The sequence below is a fragment of the Schistocerca gregaria genome, chromosome 2, assembly GCF_023897955.1.
Source record: "Schistocerca gregaria isolate iqSchGreg1 chromosome 2, iqSchGreg1.2, whole genome shotgun sequence".
Classification (NCBI taxonomy): Eukaryota; Metazoa; Arthropoda; class Insecta; order Orthoptera; family Acrididae; genus Schistocerca; species Schistocerca gregaria.
Genome location: NC_064921.1, coordinates 1,002,990,013 through 1,003,014,487, shown reverse-complemented (window position 1 = coordinate 1,003,014,487; position 24,475 = coordinate 1,002,990,013). Strand labels below are relative to the sequence as shown.

At 39.8% G+C, this 24,475-nt stretch overlaps 1 protein-coding gene across 5 annotated transcripts in view; it reads left to right on the top strand.

Annotated features, from left to right (window-relative positions):
• The window catches only part of LOC126335503 (coiled-coil domain-containing protein 39), a 424,893-nt gene that overhangs the window by 125,986 nt on the left and 274,432 nt on the right, over positions 1-24,475 (top strand). For all 5 annotated transcript variants that reach the window (XR_007564887.1, XM_049998846.1, XM_049998848.1 and 2 more), the window contains 2 exons: positions 14,954-15,112; positions 15,351-15,572. Coding sequence is in view for 4 of the 5 variants with exons in the window: in XM_049998846.1 (XP_049854803.1) it covers positions 14,954-15,112; positions 15,351-15,572 (381 nt within the window). In the remaining variant the exon portion in view is untranslated. The remainder of the gene's footprint in view (positions 1-14,953; positions 15,113-15,350; positions 15,573-24,475) is intronic.

Sequence of the window (24,475 nt, the reverse complement as noted above, 5' to 3'; positions counted from 1 at the left end):
ACTATGGAGTGCTGAAACTATCAGGAAGATAGAACAGAACACATAGTTTGGAACTTCACTCATGATGCAGTTAAATTGGATCTAATGACAACAAATAGACGTTATCTCTTTGAGGATGTCCACATCAAAACAGGCTTCAGTGACCATGACATGTTTGTGGCAACAATGATTACCAAAGTACAAAGGACAACTAAAAAAAGCAGAAAGATGTATATGTTCAGTAAACTAAATAAAAAAAAATAGTAGTGACTTATCTCAATGAGGAACTTGAAACTTTCAGCACAGGGTAGGAGCATGTAGAGAAGGCTAAAGTTTAAAAGAAAAATTGACCATGCACTGGATAGATATGTTACCCAGTAGAATATCTTATAATCAGAGAGACCCTCCATGGTATGGTCAATAAACTTCTAAAGAAACAGAGAAGACTGCCTAATAGGTGTACAACAAAGCATTAAGTGTACAGGGAACGTGATGCAAATTTAAAATTTAACCTATTTCGTGATACCTTTGTGAGTATATTTGAAAACAATTTCCCTAAGAAAACAGTGAAATATAATTCTAAGAACCCATATAAAAAGCCATGGCTTACTAAAGGCATAAAAATATCTTGTAAACAGAAAAGGGAAATGTGTCTTCTAGCTGAGTAATGATCCCGAAACAGTGAAACATTATAAAAACTACTGCACTGTATTAAGAAAAAATATTAAAAAGTCCAGAAGTATGTGCTTTATGTCTGAGATTAGCAAATATGATAGTAGAGTTAAAACAATTTGGAATATTGTGAAAAGGGAAATAGAGAAATCGAGAGCACAGGAAGACCGTATTTCTATCAAACACAATGAAAAGTTTGTTAACAAGAAGTCAGAAGTAGAAAACATTTTTAACAATCATTTTTTAAGGGTTGTAGTGAAAATAGGATCCAGCTATTCATTAGAAAATGCAAAGCACTATATGGAAGAGGCAGTAACTGTGCAATTTGATAAAATTGAAATTCAACCCACCTCTCCTTCTGAAATTAGGAAAATAATGAATCCACTCAAAAGTAAAAGTTCACAACAGAGTACTTAAAGCTTGTTCCCAACAAATAAGTAGGATTCTCAGCCACTTATGTAGTAGCTCAGATAGACTGAAATACACTATTGTTAAACCATTACGTGAAAAAGGAGATAGATCAGATGCTAACAACTACCGGCAATGTCACTTCTGACAGCTTTATCCAAAATTCTTGGAAAAGTAATGTATTCAAGAGTAGCATCACATATTTGTAAAAATGAAGTACTAACAAAATGTCAATTCGGTTTTCAAAAAGGCTTTTCAACAGAAAATGCTATGTATGCTTTCACTGATCAAATATTAAATGCATTGAATAACTGAACATCACCCATTCAGATATTTTGTGATCTCTCAAAGGCTTTTGATTGTGTGAATCATGAATTTCTTCTAGATAAGCTTAAGTATTGTGGTATGAGTGGGACAGTGGACAAATGGTTTAATTCATACTTAACTGGAAGAATGCAGAAGGCTGAAATTAACAGTACAGATAGTCTGTAAAAACCAGTATAGTTCTCTAACTGGGGATATCTATCAATCAATCAGTCAATCAATCAAGAATGGTGTCCCATAGGTTTCAGTCTTGGGTCCCTCATTGTTCTTAATATGTATTAAAGACTTGCCGCTCTGTATTCATGAAGGTGCAAAGCTAGTTCTTTTTTCTGATGATGCAAGTATAGAATTCTCACCCAAGAAGCAAGAATAAACTGAATAAATTGCAAATAACGTCTTTCAGAAAATTATTAATTGGTTCTCTGCAAATGGACTCTCACTAAATTTTGAGGAAACACAGTTTATACAATTCTGTACAGTAAATGGCATAACACCATTGATAAATATAGATTATGAATGGATGTCTGTTGCTAAGGTAGAATCCTCAAAATTTCTGGGTGTGTGCATTGATGAGAAATTCAATTGGAAGAAACACATCAATGATGTGCTGAAATGGTTAGGTTCAGCTAATTATGCAATTAGGATTATTGCAAATTTTGGTGATTAACATATCAGTAAATTAGCCTACTATGTCTATTTCCATTCACTGCTTTCATATGGCATCACATTTTGGGGCAATTCGTCATTAAGAGAGAAAGTTTTCGTTGCACAAAAGCATGTAATCAGATTAAGAGCTGGAGCCCACCCAAGATCACCTTGCAGACCTTTATGTAAGGAACTGAGGATATTCGCAGTACCTTCGCAATACATATATTCACTTATGAAATTTGTCTTCCCAATTCAAAAATAACAGCGCAGTGAATAGCTACAACACTAGAAGAAAGGATAATATTCACTATTCCGGATTAAATCTCACTTTGACATAGAAAGGAGTGAATTATGCTGCTACAGAAATCTTTGGTCATTTGCCAAATAGTATTAAAAGTCTGACAGAGAGCCAACCAACTTTTAAAAGCAAATTAAAAGAATTTCTGAATGACAACTCCTTCTACTCAGTAGATGAATTCTTAGATATGAATTAGTAACTGTAAAAAAATTAAGTAACTAATTAATTATTTTGTATAAAGAAAACTTATGTTAAGATGACACATTCCACATTGTTACGAAATGTCTTATTCGTGATCTATGGAACAAGGATTAATGCTTGTATGTATGTAGGGCTGAGTAAAATGCTTTTGGCTGCCAAGAGAGTAATGCATGAAGCTTTCAATGACTACCGCCAAATGATATTTCACAAAACCCAAAGAAATCCTGGATGTATACAAAGGTTATTATGTATCAGTATACAGTCCCTAGCGAATGAGACACAAACTGAAATTGATGGTAGCAAGGCAAAAGCTGATAAGCATAGGTGTGGTACTGAGTCAAATGATTTTTGGAAATCAAAAAAAATACTGCATCTACCTGATTGCCTTGATCCAAAGCTTTCAGCAAGTCACGTGAGAAAAGTGCAAGTTGGGATTCATATGATTGATGTTTTCAGAATCCATGCTTGTTGGCATGGAGAAGGTAATTTTGTTTGAGATAACTCATTTTGCTTGAGCTCAGAATATGTTTTAAGTTTCTACACCAAATCAATGTCTTTGATATTGGACAGCAATTTTGAGGTTCACTTCTATTATCCTTCTTGTAGACAGGTGTAACCTGTGCCGTTTTCCAAGAACTGGGTATGGTTTTTTGTTCAAGTGATCTACAACAGAGTGTAGTTAAAAGAGGGGCAAACTCAGCCACAAATACAGTATAGAATCTGACAGGGATTCCTTCAAGCCCTGGAGTGTTGTTCAGTTTTAATGATTTCAGCTGTTTCCTAACATTTGTCATGCCAATATTGATTTTTCTCGTGCTTTCAGTGGTACAATGATCAGTTTGGGCAGTTCTCCTGTGTTACTCTTTGTAAAGTACAAGGGTAATCCCAAAAGTAAGGTCTCCTATTTTTTTACAAGTACATAGACCTGTTTATTTCTACAATGGTTTACATCAGTTTACAGCTTGAACATTTAGCTATTTTTCAACATAATCACCATTTCTGTCGATGTATTTTTGTTAACGCTGCAGTAGTTTTTGTAAGCCCATGTCATACCAGCTCGCTGCCATGCTGTTCAGAAAGTTATGAACTGGCTTGATTGTTGCTTGGTCTCAGGTGAAAATGGTATGCCCAGGTTTTGTCACCCATGACAATTGAGTCCAGAAAGTTGTCCTGTTTGACTGCAAGGTGGTGAAGAAATGTATGGGAAGCATCAACTCGTTGCTGCATGTGGTCCTCAGTCAGCATGCGTGGCACCCATCTTGCGCACACCTTTTGGTAGTTCAATGTTTTCATTAAAATTCTGTGAGCAGTGCTTCAGGAAACCTCAGGAACCAAAGTGCAGAGATCATCCAGTGTGATCCGCTGATCTTCACACATGCTTTGCTCAACCTTCAACACTGTCTCCTCAGAAATTGACAGTCTCCTGCTCCTTTGTTTGTCGTGAACTTCGGTCCGACCAGCTGCAAACTCCCTACACCACTTACGAACATTTTTGTCATCCATGCACGACTCACCATACACTTCCATCAATTGGCAATGGCTTTCAATCGGGGTAGTGCCCTTTGCATTCAAAAATGGAATAACTGCGCATAATTTGCACTTTACGGAAACATCCAATGGGAGCTCCATTCTCAACGGCTGCCAAGCCAAGACTGAGCGCCTCAGCGTGGCGTGCACATGTTTACACCCAGTGCGTGAAGCACTCTTCATAACAGTGTGACCAACTTCCACACAAACAGAGTTCTGTACTTCTAAAAAAGATAAGATACCTTACTTTTGGGATTACCCTCATACATTTCTTCTCCCATGCGTGTAACATGACCCCACCATCTAAGCCTGTTCGCCCTGACTGCTACATTTATAGAGTTCATTCCCAGTTTTTCTTTGATTTCCTCATTGTGGACACCCTCCTGCCATTGTTCCCATCTGCTAGTACCTGTAATCATCGTAGCTACTTTCATATCCGTAACCTCAACCTTGTTGATAAGGTAACCTGAATCCACCCAGCTTTTGCTCCCATACAACATAGTTGGTCGAAAAATTGAACGGTGCACAGATAACTTAGTCTTGGTACTGACTTCCTTCTTGCAGAATAGAGTAGATCGTAGCTGAGTGCTCACTGCATTAGCTTTGCTACACCTCGCTTCCAGTTCTTTCACTATGTTGCCATCCTGTGAGAATATGCATCCTAAGTACTTGAAACTGTCCACCTGTTCTAACTTTGTTCCTCCTATTTGGCACTCAATCCGTTTATATTTCTTTCCCACTGACATTACTTTCGTTTTGGAGATGCTAATCTTCATACCATAGTCCTTACATTTCTGATCTAGTTCTGAAATATTACTTTGCAAACTTTGAATCGAATCTGCCATCACAACTAAGTCATCTTCATATGTGAGACTGCTTATTTTGTGTTCACATATCTTAATCTCACCCAGCCAGTCTATTGGTTTCAACATATGATCCATAAATAATATGAACAACAGTGGAGAGAGGTTGCAGCCTTGTCTTACCCCTGAACCTACTCTGAACCATGGACTCAATTTACCGTCAACTCTAACTGCTGCCTGACTATCCATGTAAAGACCTTTAATTGCTTGCAAAAGTTTGCCTCCTATTCCATAATCTCGTAGAACAGACAATAACTTCCTTCTAGGAACCCGGTCATATGCCTTTTCTAGATCTATAAAGCATAGATACAGTTCCCTGTTCCACTCATAACACTTCTCCATTATTTGCCGTAAACTAAAGATCTGGTCCTGACAACCTCTAAGAGGCCTAAACCCACACTTATTTTCATCCAATTGGTCCTCAACTAATACTCGCACTTTCCTTTCAACAATACCTGAGAAGATTTTACCCACAATGCTGATTAAAGAGATACCTCTGTAGTTGTTACAGTCTTTTCTGTTTCCATGTTTAAAGATTGGTGTGATTACTACTTTTGTCCAGTCTGATGGGACGTGTCCTGACTCCCAGGCCATTTCAGTGTGCCATTTAAGACCTGACGTTCCACTGTATTTGATGAGTTCCGACTTAATTCCATCCACCCGAGCTGCTTTATTGCACTGCAATCTATTGACCATTTTCTCCACTTCCTCAAATGTGATCCTATTTTCATCATCATTCCTATCCCATTCTACCTCGAAATCTGAAATATTGCCGATCATATTTTCACCTACATTGAGCAACTCTTCAAAATATTCCCTCCATCTGCCCAAGCCATCCACAGGATTCACCAGCAGTTTTCCTGACCTGTCCAAAATACTTGTCATTTCCTTCTTACCTCCCTTTCAAGGACTGATAATTACACTCCAGAATGGTTTTCCAGCAGCTTGACCCATAGTCTCCAACCTGTTTCCAAAGTCTTCCCAAGATTTCTTCTTGGATGCTGCAATTATCTGTTTGGCTTTGTTTCTTTCTTCAACATAACATTCTCTGTCTACTTGAGTTCTAGTATGTAGCCATTTTTGATAGGCCTTCTTTTTCCTTTTACAGGCTGCCTTGACTGTGTCATTCCACCAAGCTGTTTGCTTCATCCTACTTTTACACACTACCGTTCCAAGACATTCTTTAGCCACTTCTAGTACTGTGTCCCTGTACCTTGTCCATTCCTTTTCCAATGACTGTAATTGACTACATTCAACTAACTGGTACCTTTCTGAGATCACTGTTATGTACTTGTGCCTGATTTCCATATCCTGAAGTTTCTCCACTCTTATTCTCCTACATATGGACCTGACCTCCTGCACTTTCGGCCTCACAATCCCAATTTCACTGCAGATTAAATAATGATCAGTGTCATCAAAGAATCCCCTGAATACACTTGGGTCACTCATAGCCTTCCTGAATTCCTGATCTGTTATTATATAGTCAATGACAGGTCTGGTTCCCCTGCCTTCCCAAGTATACCGGTGAATGTTCTTATGTTTAAAAAAGGAGTCTGTGATTACTAAGCCCATACTGGCACAGAAATCCAAGAGTTGTTTCCCGTTCCTGTTGGCCTCCATATCCTCTCCAAATTTACCCATAACCTTTTCATACCCTTCTGTTCGATTTCCAATCCTGGCATTAAAATCACCCATGAGCAGAACACTGTCCTTGTCCTTTACTCTAACAACTACACCACTGAGTGCCTCATAAAAACTATCCATCTTATCTTGATCTGTCCCTTCACAATACGAATATACCGACACAATCCTAATTTTCTTGCTAGACACTGTCAAATCTATTCACATCAGTCGTTCGTTTACATACCTTACTGCAATTACGCTAGGTTCCATTTCTTTCCTGATGTAAACCCCTACACCCCATTGTGCTATTCCTGCTTTGACTCCTGACAGGTAGACCTTGTATTCTCCCACTTCCTCTTCTTTCTCACCCCTTACCCGAATGTCACTAACAGCTAAAACGTCCAGCCCCATCTTACTTGCAGCCTCTGCCAGCTCTACCTTCTTCCCAGGGTACCCCCATTGATATTAATAGCTCCCCATCTCATTACCATTTGTTTGCCAAGTCATATCTTAGGAGTCCCTGGTTTGTCAGTAGGAGGTGGGACTCCGTCACCTCCAAAGGTCCGAGGCATTTTGCTCTGATTGTTGCCAGCATCATATTTAAAGTACCAGGGAAGCAGGTTGCTAGCCTTACTTGCCCCGAGTCCCATTGAGTTTTATCCCTAACGGTTGAGGGACTAACAGGTGGATTTGGTAGTCTTTGCCGTATGAGCACAGAGGTGACCACGACTCAGAGTATGTCCAAGATGCCCAGCCTTATTCCAAAGTAACTGGTATCCCGACTGTCAGGACCACTTACTTGGCCACTCATATGTTGCCCGTGGTTCATGAACTAGGACATGACTACAGGGACCCACACCATGAACCACAAATTTAAATTTTCAGAAATGTAAAATTGTGCACTTCACAAAAAGAAAAAAGTATAGTATCCCTTGACTATAATATCAATGAGTCACTGCTGGAATCGGCCAACTCATACAAATACCTGGGTGTAACAGTATGTAGGGATGTGAAATGCAATGATCACATAGGCTAAGTCATGGGTAAAGCTCGTGGTGGACTTCCGTTTATTGGTAGAATGCTAGGGAAGCGCAATCAGACACTAAGGAGATTGCTTAGAAATCACTCATGCAACGAGTTGTAGAGTCTTGCTCAAGCATGTGGGACCGGTACCAAATAGGACTAACAGGCGATATTGAGGATATAGAGACAAGGGATGCTTGAATTGTCACGGGTTCGTTTGATCTGTGGGAAAGTGTTACAGTGATTCTAGAGCAACTGAACTGGCACACTCTTGAAGAAAGATGTAAACTATCCCAAGAAAGCATATTAACAAAGTTTAAAGAACTAGATTTAAATGATGAATCTAGGAATATACTGCAACATCATACATGTCACTCACAAAGGGATTATAAGGATAAGATTAAAATGATTATAGCACGCGTAGAGGCATTCAGACAGTCATTCTTCCTCTGCTCCATAGGTGAATGGAACAGGAAGAAACCCTAATAACTTGTACAGTGGGACGTCACTTCATTGGTGGTTTGCAGAGTATGGATGTAGATGTAGAACAACTATGACTGAGAAGTTTTCTTAAGATTTCCTTACTGATATTTGATGTTGCTGCTTGTAACACTGCCGCAGAGTAAGTAAAAGCTGGTTTGCATTGAGATTAGAACCGAAAGCCACTGCAATCTTAACTTTATAGCACAATCCCACTACATCACAGCTAGTGAACAGGTATGGGATTCATCGCTACCCGTTGCTGCAGTGTTGGCAAGGACAGATAAACCACAATGTAAAGGAGGAGATTAATTCCAGACCCTGCATGGAAGGATCTTGGAAACCATAGACTGATAACCAGATATCACAGCTTAAATGAAAATCACTTGCAAGGAAAGTTCCTCAGGGCTGTAATTGACTTTTTGAAACCACCTACATGGTTGCGTGCGTTAGTAACCATGTGTGATCAAAAGTATCCCGACACCCCAAACACATATGTTATTCATATTAGGAGCATTGTGCTGCCACCTACTGCCAGGTACTCCATATCAGCGACCTTAGTAGTCATTAGACATCATGAGAGAACAGAATGGGGCAGTCCATGGAGCTCACGGGCTTTGAATGTGGTATGGTGATTGGGTGTCACTTATGTCATACATCTGTACATGAGATTTCCTCATTCCTAAACATTCCTGGGTCCACTGTTTCCAATGTGATAGTGAAGTGGAAGCGTGAAAGGACACTTACCAGCACAAAAGCCTACAGGCCAACCTCATCTGTTGACTGGCAGAGACCGCCAATAGTTGAAGAGGGTCGTAATGTGTAATAGGCAGACATCTATCCAGACCATCACACAGGAATTCCAGACTGCATCCGGATCCACTGAAAGTACTATGTCAGTTTGGCGGGAGGTGAGGAAACCTGGATTTCACGATTGAGCAGCTGCTCATGAGCCACATATAACACTGGTAAATGCCAAACGATGCATCGCTTGGTGTAAGGAGCGTAAACATTGGACGATTGAACAGTAAAAAAATGTTGTGTGGAGTGAAGAATCACGATACACAATGTGGCAATCCGATGGCAGGGTTTGGGTATGGCAAATGCCTGGTGAACGTCATCTGCCAGTGTGTGTAGTGCCAACAGTAAAATTCAGAAGCAGTGAGCTCATGTTTTTCATGGAGGGGGCTTGCAACACTTGTTGTTTTGCGTGGCACTATCACAGCACAGGCCTACATTAATGTTTTAAGCACCTTCTGTCTTCCCACTGTTGAAGAGCAATTTGAGGATGACAATTGCATCTTCGAACACCATCGAGCACCTGTTCATAATGCATGGCCTGTGGCAGAGTGGTTACATGAGAATAACATCCCTGTAATGGACTGACCTTCAGAGTCCTGACCTGAATCCTCTTGAACACTTTTGGGATGTTTCGGAATGCCATCTTCATGCAAGGCCTCACCTACCGACATCGATACCTCTCCTCAGTGCAGCACTCTGTGAAGAATGGGCTGCCATTCCCCAAGAAACCTTCCAGCACCTGGTTGACCATATGCCTGCAAGAGTGGAAGCTGTCATCAAGGCTAAGCGTGGGCCAACACCATATTGAATTCCAGCATTACCGATGGAAGGGGGCCACGAACTTGTAAGTAATTTTCAGCCAGGTGTCCGGATACTTTTGATCACCTCGTGTATATATCACACCCTGATTATAGAAATCCACTAGACTTAAAAATAACAGTTTAATTTTTCAGAGTGGCACTATAGCCTATGTTATACTGATATACTGAAGGTTTTGAGTCAAGCTGAAGTATATGCCATATATATATTTTTTCTTTATGAACATGACTATGTTCAGTGGTGCATTTACTTTTTTTGGGGGGGAGGGGGGGGGGGGGGTGGTGGTGAGAGATGCTATGCTTTTCATTTTACAAAAGCTCAAATTGAAAATAAAATTAATTATAGTCTAGACCCATGTTGATTTACTTTGACGTGTATCATATCTACTTTTGTCTGATACTTTAATACACATAAATAGAACAAATGATTAAATCATTTACTAGGAATTTAAAATACTAAAGGAAGATGATGGGCTCTTTGTTTTGGTATATCACTTATCGCAGTTTGGACACCAATCTGTTCTTCTCACTGAATTGTCATCAAGTCAGGCCCATTAAAAGGTGTCTCGGTAGTTGTATTGCTTAGGTATGTCTTGATTCTCTTAAGGGTGGAGAAACTCTGCTCAATTATGGCCATTGTAACTGGTAGAGTTGCCACGAGCTGTATAAACTGAAACACATCAGGATAGATGTGATGGTCGCAGACAGACATAGCTTCCATTGCATTTTGAGGCTGGGTTCTCTCCCCTTTTTTTCCCTTATGTTTTGCATGCTTTTTACAACATTTTGTTTCCCTTTTTCTTGTTTCTTCTTCTCCTGGTGTTGACCCCACTGTGTCGTGATCATTGTATGGTGTGGGGATCAGGATGGGTTAGTGGTAGTGCTGGTGCCCCAATCGCATAGCGTTTCTGGGGTACACCTATTCTCGCTGCTCCCCCCTTTCCTGTTCTTTCCTCTTCATGCTGTCCCAACATTCCTTTTTCCACTTTTTTTGCCCGTTTTCCCTTCTCCTTGACTGGACTGCTGTGTTTGTGTTGTTCCTCCCTTGGTTTCTGTCACCTTAGATCTTGGGACCAATGACCTCACTGTTTGGTCTCCTCCCCCAATCAATCAATCAATCAACCAACCAACCAATTCTTTTACATGTGTGAAAGTTCCTCCACGCTTTGATTCCATTCTACATGAGCAGTTCACAAGGTTAAAATCTAATATTTTTGAGTGATGAAAATACTCATTTTGTAACTAGTGTTCGCAAAAACATAAAACTGAAACTTCTTTTCATTCACTGTTAAGGAGTATATGTATTTCATCAACTTTTTTTGTTAATGACTGTACGTTTTGGTGTACAATCTTTAGTATGTATTTGTATTTTAGTTGTGAAACACATTTTTTGTGATACAGTTTACTTCCCTGAAAAATGTCATTCACTCTTTTTATAAGACATCACATCCTTCTTTATAACCCATTTGTACAAAGTACTTTGAACTGCTTCTATATTATGCCTCTTGTGACTCAACTTAACTAAAAGACCGATTTCTTCAACCAAAACCTGTTCCCCACCATAATTTAAATGGGGGCCATGGGTGGTATGCATGGATGTGTCTAATGTGCTTACATTTATTAAGTTCACATACAGAAATTGTCTGCATACTTCATTTATCTCCTTGTTTACTCTTTCCTGTTAATTTATTTACACGTGACCAAGGAGGTAGGTCATATCTGTGTGGATGATTTACAACAGCTACATTTGTATTGCCTGATTCGAGTAGCACACTTTCAAGAAATGTGATGAGTTCATTGTCTTTATCTCAGGCAACATCAATTGCACTGCACAAATTACAAAATAGTTTTTTAAGAGGAGGTTTTTGCATTATTTTACGAATGTTTTTTCACATCTTCAACACCTGGTCGTGGCTTGACAAAGAACTGGACACTTAAGTTAGTTTGCACATCTGACATATTTTCTGATATCTGGCATCCATGATTATCAGCAAAAATTGAAACTTTTCAATATTTTTTGCGCACTTCAGACAGGTCAACTGATTTTTTAGTCATATTTCATTGTTTATTACGTGAAATGTGCAAAAAATTTAGAGTGCATGACTTCTGCTGTTTCCAATTATTTTCTGGACTCATATGTTTCTGAGTGACATTGTTTGTAGAATCACTTTTGTAATTATAGGTATGTGTTGCTCTTATGTTCATATTTCTAAGTTTTGTGTTGGTTTTCACTGTGGTTCTTGCTTTGTTTAAGTCACTGGTAACTGATATTTCTTTGATGTTCAGTCGATTATCTGTTTGTTGAGTTTTACAATCAAGATTTTGCAACTACTTCTCCAATAATGCTACAATCCTTTTAAGGTCATCAATTTCATGTTTTTTGTAGTTAAAATGAGATGACAATTGTGACAGTGTTTACATATGGATGTCACTGAACTTGCACTTGCTACAGTTTTTTCCCTCAATTGGTTTCATTTGCATTTTTTACTTTAACTTCACTGTTTTCCAAGTCAAACCATTACACTTTTTTGCACTGAATACATAAAGATTCAGTCTTTGTTATATTTTTTATGGAACTTGATTTTTGTGTAAGCTGAGTAGATTAGCGTACCAAGCCTATTTTCATTCTCTCCTTTTGTATGGCATCATATTCTGGGGTAACTCATCATTGAGTAAAAGAGTGTTCATTGCACTAAAATGTGTAATCAGAATAATTGCTGGAGCTCATCCAAGATCATCCTGCAGACACTTATTTAAAGAGCTAGAAGTCTTCACTGTAGCCTCACAATATATATATTCACTTATGAAATTTGTTATTAACAATCCGAACGAATTCAAAAGTAATAGCAGTGTACATGGTTACAACACTAGGAGAAAGGATTATCTTCACTGCTCAAGTTTAAATCTAACTTTGGCTCAGACGAAGGTAAATTATGCTGCCACAAAAGTCTTTGGTCACTTACCTAATAGCATCAAAAGTCTGACAGATAGCTATATAGCATTTAAAAGGAAATTAAAAGAATTTCTTAATGGCAACTCCTTCTATTCATTTGGTGAATTTTTGGATATAGTAAGTGAGTAATTTCCCAACCCCCACAAAAAATAAAAACAAAAATTACTGAGTGTTATGTAATATCTTGTATAGACACCTTTTATTAACCTGACATGTTCCACATCGTTATGAAGTGTCGTATTCATGATCTATGGAACAAGTACTAATCTAATCTTTTTTCACCACCTCCTTGTCTTTTTGGTTTGTGTGTGTGTCTGCAACTCAACATATCTGCTGTATGGTGAGTAGCAGTCTATACTTTTCATAGTATTGTTGCAAATAGACCAGTAAATAATGGCAACTGTAAAATGTCTAGAGTATGTACTCAGTGCAGCCTAAAATGGAATGACCTTGCAAAACTAGTACTTGGAAGAACAGACACCAGACAGATTCATTGGAGAAATCGTAAGAGAATGTAATTCACCGACGAAAAAGGTAACTTCATCTGTCTAGAGAGTATTGGTTTCCAGTCTGGTATGATTACCATGTAGGGTTAATAGACAAGATAGAGAATGTCTGAAGAGGAGCTGTATGTTTCGTTTAGGAAGCACAAAAGCATCAGAGGGCGGTTATGAAACACCAACAGCAGATGCTGTAAGAGAGACATTTTCATGGAATGGTTTATAGTTGAAATACTGAATATGTACATTGCAAGATGAGTTATGCAACATATAGCTTCACCCAACAAACATCTCATGACATGACTTTTATGATAAAATTGTAGAAGTTTGAACTCGTACAGAGTCTTACTGATGGGCATTCTTTATGCACACTGTTCACGAATGTAACAACGAAAGGAGGAACTGGTAATGATACTAGAATTTCATGCTGCCACAAATTGTAAGGTACCTTACAGAATACAGATATAGATGAAAATCTTTGAACATAGCTGCTAATGTTCAGTCACGGAGTCAGAATTATATTGGAACAAATAAGCCCTCGGTCACAAATATTAAGTCAAAATTGACCTGATTTTGACGCTACTATGAGCGTTGTCTTCACAATTAGACTAACTGTTCTAAAACATATCAGGTATATAGTATATTAATAAAATTAAAGTTTGTACTGACTGGTAAAGATGCAGTACTTACAAGTCACATATTAAAAAAGATCTGAGCCGGAAAGGCGACATCATTAACAGTTCTGAGATGGCGAGCTGCTAACCCTTGTTCACAGTACGAGCAGCCCTTAGCGGCTCGCCATCTCACAACTGTTCATGATGTCGCCTTTCCGACTCAGATCTTTTTTAATATGTGACATGTTTTAGAACAGCTAGTCTAATTCTGAAGATGACGCTCATAGTAGCGTTGAAACCAGGTCAATTTTGATTAATATTTGTGACTGAGGGCTTAGTTGTTCCAATATAGATATAGATGATTTTCCTTTGGTTTGGGACCACAGTTATAATATACTTTTACATGAAATAATTGCCACAATTTGACTAAGTTTTTATTATTTATCTATTTCTATTCCAATTTTGGCTGAGCCATTTTCAAGGGCAAAGGTGAAATAAAAGTTAGTAAATATCAGACTTGTGTAAATGACAAATTTTTTAAATATTACAAAACTTTTGTGGACTTATATACCTCTCATCTCATTATAAGATCTGAGTGTGAATTAAAAAAAGGGATTACATTTAACATTATGCACGGCATACTCACTTTAACGTACTGTGCTATGGTAAGAATGAACAATCTCCAAACATGAAATAACGTTGACATATGTACAAATAAACAACAAACTCCATCCAAAAAGCCCTTAAAGGCCCAATGGTACTGACTGGCCACCGTGTCATCCTCAGCCCATAGGCTTCACCAGATGCGGATACAGCATCGTGTACACATATGTTTTGTAATATTTCTGTGATGATAACATGTCAGTTAGATATGTCTGATATTTAATGATTTTTTCCCTCACCTTCACACTTAAAATGGCTCTGCAGTCGAAATCAAGACACTAAAATAAATAAATAATAAGAACATACAGCCAAATGGTGGCAATAATTACATTTAAAAATAGATGTAGGTGTTAGTGTGTCTCAGTTACTGTTTTCAGTTTTTTTAGGTTAATAAGTCTGAATTGTTCATTAAATATGCTAGTGCTCAAATATAAATATTAATATTAAATGTAAATATGGTTTATAGTAGATATTCAGTGAAAAGCCAAACTTAACTTGATTTAATCTTATTGCTGCAATGATTTTGTATGTTGTGAACTTTGATTTCTTTTTTTCTAGAATGACATTGTTCGCAACACAGATAAACTTGAAAAACTCAAATCAAATATTAAGTGGGATAAAGAATCTCTCACAGCATGGGAAGAACATGTGGCAAGAAAAGAGGAAGACAATATCATGCTCAGCAGATATACTATTGAAGATGAAAGTAAAGCAAAGGTATGTTCATGACTTCTTAGCCTACACTGGTTGCAGAATGAATTTCACCCTGCAGCAAAGTGTGCAATGATTTGAAACTTACTGTCAGATCAAAACTGTGTGCCTGACCAGGACTTGAATTAGTGGTTCCAAGTTCGTCTGGCACGGTGTAATCTGCCAAGAAGATTAAACACTGATTTGGATTATCAAAATGTGGAAGTCAATACAAACAGTTGTTCACTAATTTACTAAATTTCAGGAAATGGAGTTAAAGCGACAAAATCTACGAATGGAAGTAGAAGAAAAGAAAAAGATGGTAATGGCAGCAGTAAATGATGTTGGCTCATTAGAAAAGAGTGTGGAAAGAACAGCTGAATTGTTTCGAAAGTTGCACCAGGAAAGACAAGAGCTTATTGACCAGTGGGAAGCTTCTGTCCGCATTCTTCACCAGCGTGATCATGACATCAGCGGAGTAATGGAGGTATGCTGTTTACTGAACCATTCTGATGAATGGTGTAAATAAATGTAGTAATATTTTTGAGCTGCTTCTACTGCTTTAAATGTCTTGGAAGACAGCCTTGGAAAGATTATTACTCTATTGGCTGACTATTTTAAGTTACAGTGGGTATTTAGTCCTCATCAGCCAATTATCACATTTACTGGTGCTCATTCTTCTTTACTTTCTTGCTATGTTTTGCCTCAGTGCACCCACTCCCCTCCCAACCCCTGCCCCCCTCATTACACCAAACCAACGAACACACTGATTTCTAATTGGTAACTGGTATACATAAAATTATGTGACTGCTCACAAAGTAGGAGAGCCACTGAGCTGTGGACAGACACAAGGGAGTTTTATAGCACCCAAGTGGAATTTGTTCTAACAGTTAAAGATGACATATTAAAAACAAAGATTCCAAGACTTACCAAGCGGGAAAGCGCCGGCAGACAGGCACATGAACAAAACACACAAACACACACACAGAGTGTGTTTTGTTCATGTGCCTGTCTGCCGGCGCTTTCCCGCTTGGTAAGTCTTGGAACCTTTGTTTTTAATATATTTTTCCCATGTGGAAGTTTCTTTCTATTTTATTTACATCATAGTTAAAGATGACAGAAATACATGTTAAAAAGCACAGTGTAATAACGTAATAGGACACACCCATGAGGGTGACAATAAAGTTAGGACTTTAACAAGTATAGCCACTACCCCTTAACTTAATGGTTTTTTTTTTTTCAAATTATATTCCAAGGAATAATAATGTTTATTAATGAAAAACATCGTATAATGAATGCCATTGCACATAGACAAATAAAGATTGCTTGTAAAGCTCAAAATAATGTGTTACAATATTTTGAAAATCACCAACAATAAAATCTTGAGTATACTTGTGCGCTGGACTTTGATGAAGTTATCCTGAAACTTGAAGTCATTCTTTAGTTTCTGTGTAGCTTTGGAGTCTAACCATGTATTTCACAATGGTTACCTGTTAACATAATGGAGCACAATGAATGTATTTATCTCGTATCATTGGCGACCACTTGTTGCTCAGTGACAAACCGTCATCACTTTCAGTCTCTAATTAAATAACATCAAATTCTTCTTCATTTTCTGAGCTGCTATATTCAATGTCAAACTGATGATCACTGTATTAATCCTTTTTTGTGAGCAGTGCCTAATTAAAAATATAGGAGAGAGTCCAAAAGCAAGTGTTTTGTTGTTGAGCATCCAAACTGCACACAGTAAAAGTGATATCTAGTGGCAACTGTCTCAACAAAAACATGACAGTCAGGCTGCAAATGTAGTACCAGAAGCTCCCCAGCAGCCAAACACATAACTATCAGTGTTGAGATGGACGTAAGTGGAGTTTTATTTTATAAAGGTCTCTTCTTAAGTTGGTCAAGTATACCAAGGATTTTAAGTTTCTATCAAAATAGTAAAAATGAGATAGTTTGGGCTTTTATGTTGGGGGGTTAAAATGCTACATATCAGCTGAAATCTTGAAATTTTCAATTTTTTTTCATGTGTCTTAACCTATGGAATTTCCCCTTTCCAGTGTTATAAATTTATTAAAACAAAATGCTGTGTGGGCCTGATCAGGTTCCAAGAATCTGAACAGTTGAAGAAGGTAAGATTCTCATCAGTTATTTAGGTTGATGGGGGTTCAAAAGCTTTCAAAGCAGTTGAGGAAGAGAAGCCATATGGAGAAAAGAAAATATAGCTATCACTAAACTGGAGTGCATAGGTCATGTACAAAAGCAAATGGGTACGAGAGTGCGACGACTGAAAACTGCATACAAGGGAAAAATATTGGAAGACAACAGAGAATTAGATGGTAAGAACAGACTCACAGAATCTATCATAAATAAAATCCAAAATTATTATGCCATGGTCATCAGGCAGGATGTCAGTAATGTAGAAGATACGAGAAAAGCTCTATGGGCAGTTTTTTTTCCCCCCACATGTCTTCAACAGGTGATAGACCCATTCATGGTCTATGCCATCCATAAAGTGAATTAATGGTGCAAAGACAACAGAGCACAGCAAAATAGTTAGAAATTTATTCAGAAACCAACTATACCTTTCAGTGGAGGTCTTGAAAGAAACTTTGAGAGATTTGCCAGATGTGAGACTATTGAAAAAATGTCTTCATGGCCTCACCCAGATTCCTGATGAGCCTGTCAACAGCTCAGTTTGGGACAGAATTCCCAAGACATTGCTTGTGTCGATTAGTACCCTGCATTTTGGTGTCTTTGATGCAGTGGCAACATTCAGTGAAGGAAATGTTGCAAAGTGTGAAGTTCTGAAAAGCCTGCTATAAACTGTTCATCATTTTGCAGTGAAGCAAGTATTGAATTCAGATAAAGAAAGAGTTAAGGCACCAGAGAGAGCTATTGGAGACCTTGTTTCAAGGGCAGGACATTACAGACAGGCAGGAAAAGGGAAATTGTGAGATGAGAGGGAAGGGGACGCAGACAGTTCATCTTATGGAGCTGGCATGTATTGACAACTTTAATGACTGTTTCCTATAAGATGTATTTTTTAAGAATGAAGTGTACTCGTTTTCAGCTTCTATGTGTCAGAATTTGTTCAAAATTAGTGGATACACTAATTTGAATATTGTGCATTGTAGCGCAGAAGTTTTCCTTTTTTGTAAATCTCAAAGAAGTGAAACATGGACGATAACTAGTTTGGACAAGAAGAGAATAGAAGCTTTCGAAATGTGGTGCTACAGAAGAATACTGAAGATAAGGTGGATAGATCACGTAACTAATGAGGAGGTATTGAATAGGATTGGGGAGAAGAGAAGTTTGTGGCACAACTTGACTAGAAGAAGGGATCGGTGGGTAGGACATGTTTTGAGGCATCAAGGGATCACAAATTTAGCATTGGAGGGCAGTGTGGAGGGTAAAAATCGTAGAGGGAGACCGAGAGATGAGTACACTAAGCAGATTCAGAAGGATGTAGGTTGCAGTAGGTACTGGGAGATGAAGAAGCTTGCACAGGATAGAGTAGCATGGAGAGCTGCATCAAACCAGTCTCAGGACTGAGGACAACAACAACAACAACAACAACAACAACAACAAAGAAGTTTGAGCCTTACATACATAGAGAAGACCAGACAGTTTTTATTTCAGTTTCCATTTTTTACAAGAATAATTATTATCGTAAAACTAATAAATATTTTTAGATATCCTTCTGTTAAATGGTTAGAAATGTGTAACCTACAAGCCATAATTTTTACAAATTTTTATTCCCTATACTTTCAGAGAAAAGGTACCTTTTATACAAATAAATGTTACATTATTTAAGATACGGATTACCAACATGCCCCAGACCCCCTGAAGGGAAACACTGGCAGGAAACACAGCAGAAATGTTAGAATTGTCACGAAGCCAGTGAATTGTTGGTAATTTAACACTAGTCAGGTGTGGTAATGTGGCTGAAACAATCAGCAACTAACAAATATGTGTCCAGAAAGACCACTTAGATTGTATTATAGTCACAACAATGACTAAAGGTACTGCAAGCAAGAACGAAGCAAGCTTGGCCTCCAGTCCTCACTCTAAGGCATAGCACAAATGGTGGGTATTCCTAGGCAGAGGAAGATGGTATCACCGGGAGTGAGGCCATGCTTACTTGTTAGCAAACATTCTGTTTGATACCATGATATGTTTTATGTATTCTATGAATCTGACTGGAACACAAAGAATGGATGATTAATAGCTTAGCACTTGGACACATTCTTTTGTCAACTCACACACACACACACACACACACACACACACACACACACACACACACACACACACACACAGCTGGAAAGTAGAAATTTGTTTTTATGCTTCCTGCACATAAGATTTTTTCCCATTTCCTTTCACTTTCTTCATTACCTATTTTCTTTGCATTTTTGCAATTATATTGTCTTGTTTTGTTTCTGGTCTATAGTCTTCTGTTTGTGTCTTCTTTCACTTTAATGTTTATTTTAATTACATTTCTTTTCTGACCTGTCAATCACAATATCCACCACAACTTATTTCACCTTTCTTTTCCAAATCTTTTGTGCTTTAGTCATTTTAATTTATAAGTATAAAGTTTTTTTATAATTGTACATTTCTGATTATTTCTTACTGCTCAGTTTCAGGAATTGTGCATATTTAAAACCATGCTGGCCTATACTAAATTTTTAAGTGAAGTATTATCTACTACATTATTCCAACGCCTTTTCAGTGAATGACTTGTGTCTATCCATCTTTTTATCTATTCTGCTGTTGCTTTATTTTTATCACATTAATTACTCTTTGTAATCTCTCACTTGTCTGCTAATTTTAATTAAGTGGTCATCTTTTTTGTGTTGATGTAAAGCACTGGTTCCCAGCCTGAAGGTAATTAAAATTTCCTAGAGGTAGAAACACGTGTTTAATTGTGTTTCAGACATGAAACTAAATTCCTTCTGAAAGGTCATTACTATTAGTAGTATTAGAGCGAAAGCTCGTAATTCTGTGTGTGTGTTTTGTTCATGTGCCTGTCTGCCGGCGCTTTCCCGCTTGGTAAGTCTTGGAATCTTTGTTTTTAATATATTTTTCCCATGTGGAAGTTTCTTTCTGTTTTATATATATATATATATATATAGGCACATGAACAAAACACACAAACACACACACAGAATTACAAGCTTTCGCAACTGGCAGTTGCTTCGTCAGGAAGGAAGGAAGGAGAGGGAAAAATGAAAGGGTGTGGGTTTTAAGGGAGAGGGTAAGGAGTCATTCCAATCCCGGGAGCGGAAAGACTTCCCTTAGGGGAAAAAAAGGACAGGTATACACTCGCGCACACACACACACACATATCCATCCGCACATACACAGACACAAGCAGACATATTTAAAGGCAAAGAGTTAAGGGCAGAGATGTCAGTCGAGGCGGAAGTATAGAGGCAAAGAAGTTGTTGAAAGACAGGTGAGGTATGAGCGGCGGCAACTTGAAATTAGCGGAGGTTGAGGCCTGGCGGATATCGAGAAGAGAGGATATACTGAAGGGCGAGTTCCCATCTCCGGAGTTCGGATAGGTTGGTGTTGGTGGGAAGTATCCAGATAACTCGGACGGTGTAACACTGTGCCAAGATGTGCTGGCCGTGCATCAAGGCATGTTTAGCCACAGGGTGATCCTCATTACCAACAAACACTGTCTGCCTGTGTCCATTCATGCGAATGGACAGTTTGTTGCTGGTCATTCCCACATAGAAAGCATCACAGTGCAGGCAGGTCAGTTGGTAAATCACGTGGGTGCTTTCACATGTGGCTCTCCCTTTGATTGTGTACACCTTCCGGGTTACAGGACTGGAGTAGGTGGTGGTGGGAGGGTGCATAGGACAGGTTTTACACCGGGGGCGGTTGCAAGGGTAGGAGCCAGAGGGTAGGGGAGGTGGTTTGGGGATTTCATAGGGATGAACCAAGAGGTTACGAAGGTTAGGTGGACGGCGGAAAGACACTCTTGGTGGAGTGGGGAGGATTTCATGAAGGATGGATCTCATTTCGGGGCAGGATTTTAGGAAGTCGTATCCCTGCTGGAGAGCCACATTCAAGGTCTGATCCAGTCCTGGGAAGTATTCTGTTACAAGTGGGGCACTTTTGGGGTTCTTCTGTGAGAGGTTCTGGGTTTGAGGGGATGAGGAAGTGGCTCTGGTTATCTGCTTCTGTACCAGGTTGGGAGGGTAGTTGCGGGATGCGAAAGCTGTTTTCAGGTTGTTGGTGTAATGGTCGAGGGATTCAGGACTGGAGCAGATTCGTTTGCCACGAAGGCCTAGGCTGTAGGGAAGGGACCGTTTGATATGGAATGCAGTCTCCCATCCTTCATCAAAGACACCAACCACTTTCTCGAACGCCTGGAATCCGTACCCAGTCTGTTACCCCCAGAAACCATCCTGGTAACCATTGATGCCACTTCCCTATACACAAATATCCCGCACGTCCAGGGCCTCGCTGCAATGGAGCACTTCCTTTCACGCCGATCACCTGCCACCCTACCTAAAACCTCTTTCCTCGTCACCTTAGCCAGCTTCATCCTGACCCACAACTTCTTCACTTTTGAAGGCCAGACATACCAACAATCAAAGGGAACAGCCATGGGTACCAGGATGGCCCCCTCGTATGCCAACCTATTTATGGGTCGCTTAGAGGAAGCCTTCTTGGTTACCCAAGCCTGCCAACCCAAAGTTTGGTACAGATTTATTGACGACATCTTCATGATCTGGACTCACAGTGAAGAACAACTCCAGAATTTCCTCTCCAACCTCAACTCCTTTGGTTCCATCAGATTCACCTGGTCCTACTCCAAATCCCATGCCACTTTCCTAGATGTTGACCTCCATCTGTCCAATGGCCAGCTGCACACATCCGTCCACATCAAACCCACCAACAAGCAACAGTACCTCCATTATGACAGCTGCCACCCATTCCATATCAAACGGTCCCTTCCCTACAGCCTAGGCCTTTGTGGCAAACGAATCTGCTCCAGTCCTGAATCCCTCGACCATTACACCAACAACCTGAAAACAGCTTTCGCATCCCGCAACTACCCTCCCAACCTGGTACAGAAGCAGATAACCAGAGCCACTTCCTCATCCCCTCAAACCCAGAACCTCTCACAGAAGAACCCCAAAAGTGCCCCACTTGTAACAGAATACTTCCCAGGACTGGATCAGACCTTGAATGTGGCTCTCCAGCAGGGATACGACTTCCTAAAATCCTGCCCCGAAATGAGATCCATCCTTCATGAAATCCTCCCCACTCCACCAAGAGTGTCTTTCCGCCGTCCACCTAACCTTCGTAACCTCTTGGTTCATCCCTATGAAATCCCCAAACCACCTCCCCTACCCTCTGGCTCCTACCCTTGCAACCGCCCCCGGTGTAAAACCTGTCCTATGCACCCTCCCACCACCACCTACTCCAGTCCTGTAACCCGGAAGGTGTACACAATCAAAGGGAGAGCCACATGTGAAAGCACCCACGTGATTTACCAACTGACCTGCCTGCACTGTGATGCTTTCTATGTGGGAATGACCAGCAACAAACTGTCCATTCGCATGAATGGACACAGGCAGACAGTGTTTGTTGGTAATGAGGATCACCCTGTGGCTAAACATGCCTTGATGCACGGCCAGCACATCTTGGCACAGTGTTACACCGTCCGAGTTATCTGGATACTTCCCACCAACACCAACCTATCCGAACTCCGGAGATGGGAACTCGCCCTTCAGTATATCCTCTCTTCTCGATATCCGCCAGGCCTCAACCTCCGCTAATTTCAAGTTGCCGCCGCTCATACCTCACCTGTCTTTCAACAACTTCTTTGCCTCTATACTTCCGCCTCGACTGACATCTCTGCCCTTAACTCTTTGCCTTTAAATATGTCTGCTTGTGTCTGTGTATGTGCGGATGGATATGTGTGTGTGTGTGTGCGCGAGTGTATACCTGTCCTTTTTTTCCCCTAAGGGAAGTCTTTCCGCTCCCGGGATTGGAATGACTCCTTACCCTCTCCCTTAAAACCCACACCCTTTCATTTTTCCCTCTCCTTCCTTCCTTCCTGACGAAGCAACTGCCAGTTGCGAAAGCTTGTAATTCTGTGTGTGTGTTTGTGTGTTTTGTTCATGTGCCTGTCTGCCGGCGCTTTCCCGCTTGGTAAGTCTTGGAATCTTTATTTTTAATATATTTTTCCCATGTGGAAGTTTCTTTCTGTTTTATTTATATATATATATATATATATATGAACCTCTTGGTTCATCCCTATGAAATCCCCAAACCACCTCCCCTACCCTCTGGCTCCTACCCTTGCAACCGCCCCGGTGTAAAACCTGTCCTATGCACCCTCCCACCACCACCTACTCCAGTCCTGTAACCCGGAAGGTGTACACAATCAAAGGGAGAGCCACATGTGAAAGCACCCACGTGATTTACCAACTGACCTGCCTGCACTGTGATGCTTTCTATGTGGGAATGACCAGCAACAAACTGTCCATTCGCATGAATGGACACAGGCAGACAGTGTTTGTTGGTAATGAGGATCACCCTGTGGCTAAACATGCCTTGATGCACGGCCAGCACATCTTGGCACAGTGTTACACCGTCCGAGTTATCTGGATACTTCCCACCAACACCAACCTATCCGAACTCCGGAGATGGGAACTCGCCCTTCAGTATATCCTCTCTTCTCGATATCCGCCAGGCCTCAACCTCCGCTAATTTCAAGTTGCCGCCGCTCATACCTCACCTGTCTTTCAACAACTTCTTTGCCTCTGTACTTCCGCCTCGACTGACATCTCTGCCCTTAACTCTTTGCCTTTAAATATGTCTGCTTGTGTCTGTGTATGTGCGGATGGATATGTGTGTGTGTGTGTGCGAGTGTATACCTGTCCTTTTTTTTCCCCTAAGGGAAGTCTTTCCGCTCCCGGGATTGGAATGACTCCTTACCCTCTCCCTTAAAACCCACACCCTTTCATTTTTCCCTCTCCTTCCTTCCTTCCTGACGAAGCAACTGCCAGTTGCGAAAGCTTGTAATTCTGTGTGTGTGTTTGTGTGTTTTGTTCATGTGCCTGTCTGCCGGCGCTTTCCCGCTTGGTAAGTCTTGGAATCTTTATTTTTAATATATTTTTCCCATGTGGAAGTTTCTTTCTGTTTTATTTACATCGTCATTAATTTGAACCCAACAATTACGTTTGTTATTGTCTCTGTTGCATTTCGAAATCTTCTCTATCGTCTTACTTTCTCTTTTCGTTTGTACAAGAAGTTCCACTTTGTATTCATCTTCCATTTTTCCGTAATCTACCATACATTTTATCCTGCCTAATTATACTCAATAATACGTAATTTACTTCCAAACCATAACCTAAA